At 37.4% G+C, this 7233-nt stretch overlaps 1 protein-coding gene across 1 annotated transcript; it reads left to right on the forward strand.

The window, feature by feature from the left end:
* The first annotated feature begins 351 nt into the window (after positions 1 to 351).
* Positions 352 to 1290, forward strand: LOC103748042 (olfactory receptor 143-like). Its single transcript, XM_008850588.1, has one exon. It carries the CDS (start codon positions 352 to 354, stop codon positions 1288 to 1290), a length of 939 nt encoding a protein of 312 aa, XP_008848810.1.
* The last annotated feature ends 5943 nt before the right edge of the window (positions 1291 to 7233 follow it).

Consider the following 7233-nt stretch of genomic DNA (forward strand, 5'->3'; position numbering starts at 1 on the left):
GTTCTATTATATGAAATGCACATAAATTCAAAAAATTAAACATGAAAAAATTGTAAGTTCCTGAGAAAATGCCTTATTCTTGATCTTCTCAGCCTTAATTACTGGTAAAGATTAATGAAAGATGACATTATATTCAAGGAACTGGGATGTGTAGCTGTATAATTTCTGGGCAGATACACAGCTCATGGGTATCAGGAAGAGAAAGTGGGAATTCTTCAGGAAGCAACATCAGTAGTTGGGGCTCTTTGCATGCCTTGTGTGTTCTCTAAATCAATACTTCTACTATCCTGCAGTCCATGATGGATTTCTCATTGCGTTCACCTTGTGTTCTTATTCTTACAGAGTCTGCTCATGAAGAAAATGGTTATGGTAAATGACTCTTCAGTGTCTGAGTTCATTCTGATGGGACTAACAGACCAACCTGAGCTCCAGCTGCCCCTGTTTGTGTTGTTTCTGGTGAACTATGCAGCCATAGTGGTGGGAAACATGAGCTTAATGAGTCTCATTTTTCTGAACTCTCACCTTCACACACCCATGTACTTTTTCCTCTTCAATCTGTCCTTCATTGACTTCTGTTATTCCTGTGTCTTTACCCCCAAAATGATGATGAATTTTGTTTTGGAGCAGAACACCGTTTCCTTCACAGGCTGCATGACTCAGCTGTTTTTCTTCTGCTTTTTTGTCAACTCTGAAAGTAATGTGTTGACAGTCATGGCCTATGATCGATATGTGGCCATTTGTAAGCCTCTGATGTATAACGCTGTCATGTTACCTAGGATCTGCTGTCTGATGATATCTGGTTCATACCTGACAGGGTTTTCTAATGCCATAAGGGTTTTCCTTATGTTGAGGCTCAACTTTTGTGTTTCCAACACCATCAACCACTACATGTGTGATATCTTCCCTGTCCTTCGACTCTCCTGTTGTAGCACCTATGTTAATGAGCTCGTGAGTACTGCTGTGGTGGGTACAGTTATCATTTCATGTAGCCTCGTTATCTTAGTTTCATATGCTATGATCCTGCTAAATATCATTCAGATGTCATCAGCTAAGGCTTGGTCCAAAGCCATGGGCACTTGTGGGTCTCACATCATAACTGTCAGTCTGTTCTATGGATCTGGTCTCCTTGCTTATGTCAAACCACCATCTGCTGAAACTGTGGGCCAGGGGAAATTTTTTTCATTGTTTTATACTTCTTTGGTGCCTATGTTGAACCCTCTCATCTACAGCCTCAGGAATAAGGATGTTAAACTTGCTGTGAAGAAAATCATGAAGAGACTCACGAACTGACTGAACCAATGGCACTTCCCACAGCTTGCTGTGTTTCTCTGTCTCTTCCTGTCTTTTTCATCACCTATCTTCTACCTTTTTCAGTTATCCTCACATATCTATACTGTCAGCCAGGTTTCTATTGTCAATAACATATTTTCTCTCTACCATGCATGTAATGCTGTGTGTACCTACTTTAGGATTAAAGACCTTTAGATTCTATGTCATTCCAAGATGGTGTTCATTGACTCTATCAGACTAAGGCACTGCTCTACTATCGTATCTAAGGACAATAAATACACCCCACTACCTTTTCCTGTATATCTTCTTTATTTACAGAAATCTGTGAGGTAGTTTGGTTTATTTAATTTTCAATTTTTCTTAAATTTAGAGACATGTTTTGTATATCTAGTTCCTGATTTGATGATTTTATTCCCTTCAAATTCATTCTAAGAGATGAGATGACAGAAATTGTGGGCATGGCATGATTCTCAAAATCACAGAAATAATTTAGGGTCCTTTTACAAATAATTTTTTTTCTAGACTTTTAACTTCAAACCCCTAATGGAATTCTCTATTTTATTAAAATAAGGTTTATTTTATAGTCATTTGAATAACAATTAGGTTTATTCCTCTGTCCCGTTTTCTTAAATTTCTCAGTTTTGACAATATATGAGATTAATATTTTATTAATTACAATTCACCCATCAATATTTTGCTCCTTTTGTGTACTTAGTAACTTTTATTGATTTTAGAATTTCATAGAATTTATTTTCATGACATTACGACCTCCTTCCCCTTTGAAACTCTCCCTTTCTATCCCTCCTCATGATTTAATGTCCTACATTATTAGCTATCCATTAATTAATTAATTTCTTTATTTAAGTTTTGTTTCCTAAAAGCCTATCAATTCCAGTCTGTTTCTCCAAGTGCTCCTGAGTGTTGGTTTATGTCCAGGAGTCTGGCCTATTTACTAGGCATCACACCAGTAAGAAAAAAATGACTCTACCTCTCTCAGCATCAATCAGTTGCCAATAGATGCTCAGCTAGGGCTGGGGCTTCCTACCCACCTCCTACATCCATTACTGACTCTTACCTGGCTTGGGTTTACATAAGTCTTCTCCATGCTGTCATAAGCTCTGTGGACTCATGTGTGTAAGTTCCCTATACTGTTCAGACAACACCATTTCTTTGCATTTATCTAGTACCTATGGTTCTTACAATCTTTCTGGCCCACCTGCATGATTTCTAAACTTTTTGGAGGAGAAGAATGTTATAGGTATCAGATTTATGTCTGAGAATTCCACAGTCTGTCACTTTCTGCACCTTGACTATTTATGTTAATTGTCTTTCTCTTGTGAGAGCTGAGGGTTGCACTAATCTATGAATATAACAGTGAGTCAGTTGAATATTTGTCTATTTAGCAGATTGACAGTAATAACCACTCTCCTATGGCCTGTGATTTGTCTAGGTACTGGTTCTTTCCCTGATAACAATGGCAGGTATTGACTTCCTGTTGTGAAGTTGGTCTTAAATCCAATTGGAAGGTGATTGAATAGTCTCATGACATCTAAGTCGCAGTTGTACCACTGGGAATATTTTGCTAAGCCAGTTGTACTCTAGCTCACAGGTTTCACAGTTGAACAAGGTTGATGATTATCTTTCTCTGTCTGTAACATGCATAATGCCTTCTAGTACTATGAAAGTGAGTAAACAGAGATGTAGCTTCAAGGTCAGCATCTGCTTGATTTCTGTTCTGTCACTCAGATATGTAATGTCTGCAATAATACTATCTTACTGTCCTGGTAGGTAACCTTGGAGTCTGATTTGTGGCTCCAACTCTCCTTCAGTGTGGGTCCATTCACCGAGTCCACCAAGATTTGCATCCTTATAAGACACTGTCCTCTGTAATTGCCAAAAGTTCCAGAGACTGAGTTGGGATTTCGTTCTAACTTCCCCATGTCTATGCCAGGATTTTGTCTGAGTTGAGCTTGCCTAGGATTTGTGCATGCTGTCACCATTTCTGTGAGTTTGTATGAGTAAATGAAATACTGTCTGGAAGACTGTTTCCTTCTCTCCCATCTGGCTCTTACAATCTTTCCACCTCCTCTTCCACAGTGATCCCTGAACCTTAGGAGCAGGGGTTTAAAATAGGTGTCCTATTAAGGGATAAGTTCTCTGTGGTCTCTTGTTCTCTACACATTGATCAGTTGTGGGTTTTGTGTTAATTACCCTCTGTGGCATAAAGAAACTTCTCTGGTGAGAGTTAAGAGATGCCTTCATCCTAAGCATAGAGTTTGCATTGAAGATATGTCACTTAGAGTTAAGCATCTCATAGGAATTTAATTTCTGTGTTCACTGCTAGTTCTAGAACTCCGTAATAGTTTCAAGATGTTGCAAAAAGAAGCTTTTTGAAGAAGGGTAAAAGGCACACTTGTCTCTAAATATTAGGATGCATATTTTGAATAAAATAAGAAATTACATTGGTCTCAGGTTTTCGCAAAAGTAGGTGCCCCCCTCCCCCGCCAGGAACTATACCTGATCCAGTCTTGAGTTTCCTCCCATTGAGTGAGCCTTAATTCCAATTCCACAGCTGTTGATTACTCCCAAGGTAAAGGTGCTACTGCTGCACCAATAGCAATAATTTGCTTGGCTAGTCATTGTTGCTTTACAGCTGGGTTCGACCATTGATTGATTGGCTTTCTCCCTTCCTTTGGTAGAGTGAATAATATCCTCTGATGCTATGAGAGCTAGTCATCATGGAGGAGGCTTTGTGGTCAGTTACAGCTGAATTATCCCCATGTCCTGTGTCTGAATATGACCTGTCTTCAGCAATAAGGACTTGAAGTTATGGATGGCAGTCAAGTCTGTGGCAATAGCACGCTCTTTTGGGAGACTCTTGGATTGTACTGCCCAACAACTCAAAAAGAAGTTTGTCATGACTAGCACTGTGTTTTTCATTATACGATCTTCAGCTGTACGCATGCACTCATATATTTACTCATTTATTATTTATTTATTTATTTATTTTTTGTCTTTTTCTTTCTTTTAAAATTTTTTTCATATATTTATTTTAAAAAACATTTTATTTGGGGTTGGAGAGATGGCTCAGCAGTTAAGAACACTGGTTGTTCTTGCAGAAGACCTGGGTTCGAATCCTAGCACCTGCATGGCAGCTAACAACTCTCCGTAACTCCAGTCCCAGGGGATCTGACAGCCTCTTCTGACCTCCGCAGGCATTATACGACATGGGTGCGCTTACCTGTAGAGGCAGGCAATACACGCATACACATAAAAAATTTATTTATTATTATTTTATTTTATGTGTATGCATATATTTCCTGCATGTATATGAGTGCACCCATGTCATGGAATGGCCATGCAGATACGGGGAACCAAACCTGGGTCCTCTGCAAGAGCATTCAGTGCTCCTAACTGCTGAGCCATGTCTCCAGGCCCAATAATATATTTTTTGTATGTGTGTTTTTCAGTAGTTTGCATTGACTTGTCAGCTCTAATTCTGATGAGTTTTTCTTTATATTTAATTTAATTTGTTTTTTTCTCTTACAGTTTTCAGTATTCTCTCTTTGTTCTGTACATTTAATGTTTGTACTATTATAGGTGGGGGCTATTTCTGTTCGGGACCTGCCTGTTTGGCGTTCTGTGTGCTTCTTGTATCGGAATGGGCGTGTCTTTCCTTAATTTAGGGATGTTTTCTCCCATAATCTTGTGAAAATATGGTCAATAAAATTGACCTGGGAGTTTTCTCCTTCTTCTATGCCTATGATACATAGATTTAATCTTTTAATGGTGTCCCATATTTCCTGTATATTCTAGTCTCATTTTATTTAAAATTTCCTATTCTTTGCTTAATTGGTCCAATTCTTCAACTTTATTATTCAGTAGTGATATTCTGTTTTCCATTTCTTTCATTCTATTAGTGAGGCTTTTTCCTGCTGCTTCAGTTAGGCTTATTGAGTTTCCCTCTTCAATTCATTCTGAGTGTTCATCAATATTTATATCTCTTTTGTGAATTCTCTTTTCAAATACTGGATTGTTTTTGTCATTTCATTCTTCCCTGTTTCTATATTTTCTTGAGTGTCAGCCAGAAGTTTATTCCTGATTTTTTTTAGATCTTTGAGTATTTTCTGTGTTTTTTAAATTCATTGAATTTGTTTATGATATTTATGATTTTTCATTTAAATTTGATGCCCCGTGATTCCTCTAGACAGCTCTCATTTTAGAACACGTCTATGGGTCTGGTGTGGCCTGATAGGGACATTTAATTTTGGTTTTTCATGTTTGTATTCTTTTTTGTGGTATGGGCATGTAGACTTTTTGTTGTTGTTGTTCTTGTTGCTTCAGTGTCTGATAGGAAAATCAAGCCTGCCTTTGTTGAAATTATATTCTGTTTATATTGTTGATGTGGCTTGCTTGTTTTCTGATTTGATATGGATAGTTAGTTGGTATGGGCTTCAGGTATTCTCTTTTAATTTTTTTATTGGAGGGACCAACTGCATGGATCCAGGCAGGCTAATCAGGAGTTCTCAAAGAGGGCAAAAGAATCTGACCTCTGGGGGCAGTCCTGGTTAGTCAGCAATTGGGCCAAGGCCCAAGGAGAGCTGCTCAGAACAGAAGGGACTTGTTCTTACTAGCTAGGGGAGAAAGCCTGAGCTCTGGAACAGCTGGGTAGTAGGTAGTCTCAAAAGAAGAGAATGGACATGGCAGGATTTAAGTATCTCACTCCACCTAGTCAGGGACTCTCCAGAAGCCTCAGCAGGATAGAGCCAAGACATTGTAGAGGTCTTTAATAATATCTTTTGTTAGGTTTATTCCTAAATATTTTTTGAGGTTATTGTGAATGAGAGTGTTTCTAAGATCTCTTTGTCTGATTGCTTGTTATTGGTGTATAGAAAACCTATTGATTTTTGTAAGCTGATTTGTAACCTGCCACTTTGCTGAAAGTATTTATCATTTCTAGAAAATTTCTGGTGGAATATCTTGGATCTTTTATGTATAATATCTTCTGCAAATAAGGATCATTTGACCTCTTCTTTTCTTATTAGTACCCATTTGTTTCCTTCTTTTGTCTTCTTGTTCTAGCTAGAATTTTAAGCACTGTATTGAAAAGGAGTGGGTATACTGGACAGACTTGTCTGGTTCCTGATTTTAATGGCAATGCTTCAAGTTTTTGTTCATTTAGAATGATGTTGACTGGGGGCTTATATATAACTATGTTGAGATCTGTTGTCCCAAGTCCACTTCCCTTTAAGACTTTTTTCATGATTGCATTTTGGATTTTGTCGATGACTTTTCTGCATTTATTCACATGGTCAGGTGATTTTTTTGTCTTTAAGTCCATTTACACGACTTATTTCATTTATTGACTTACACGTGGTGAACCATTACTGCAGCTGTGGAATAAAGTCAACTTGATTATGGTGGATGATCTTTTTGACATATGTCTCTGTGTGATTTGTATTTTGTTGAGAACTTTTGCATCTATGTTCAATGGGGATATGAACTTGAAGTTTTCTTTTGTTGTGTATTTACCTGGTTTGAGTATTAGTATAATACTGATTTCAATGAAGGTGAGAGTTCTTTCTCTCTGAGTTTATCTTATTGAATAATTTAAGTAGTATGGGTTGTAGATATTCTTTGAGTATCTGGTAGACTTTTGATGTGAATCTCTCTGGACCTGGATATTTATATTTGATATTTTGTATTACTTTGTACTTTTTGTATTTGTTTGTGTGTGTTTTATATCCCAGTATGTGGTCTATATTAGGGAAACTTCCATGAACTGCTGAGTAAGATGTATATACGGTTTTTTTTTTTTGCAATTGGGTGGAATATTCTGATGATATCTGTTAGATCCATTTAACGCAAGATATCACTTAATTCAGATATCTCAGTTTATTTTTTTTGTCCAGTGACATGTACATTGGAGATATTGTGATACTG

This window comes from Nannospalax galili, unplaced genomic scaffold, assembly GCF_000622305.1.
Source record: "Nannospalax galili isolate Female #2095 unplaced genomic scaffold, S.galili_v1.0 scaffold1045, whole genome shotgun sequence".
Lineage (NCBI taxonomy): Eukaryota > Metazoa > Chordata > Mammalia > Rodentia > Spalacidae > Nannospalax > Nannospalax galili.

What these genes read in the sequence shown, in the direction of transcription:
- LOC103748042 (XM_008850588.1), top strand. Translation starts at nt 352, where the DNA reads ATGAAGAAAATGGTTATGGTAAATGACTCTTCAGTGTCTGAGTTCATT.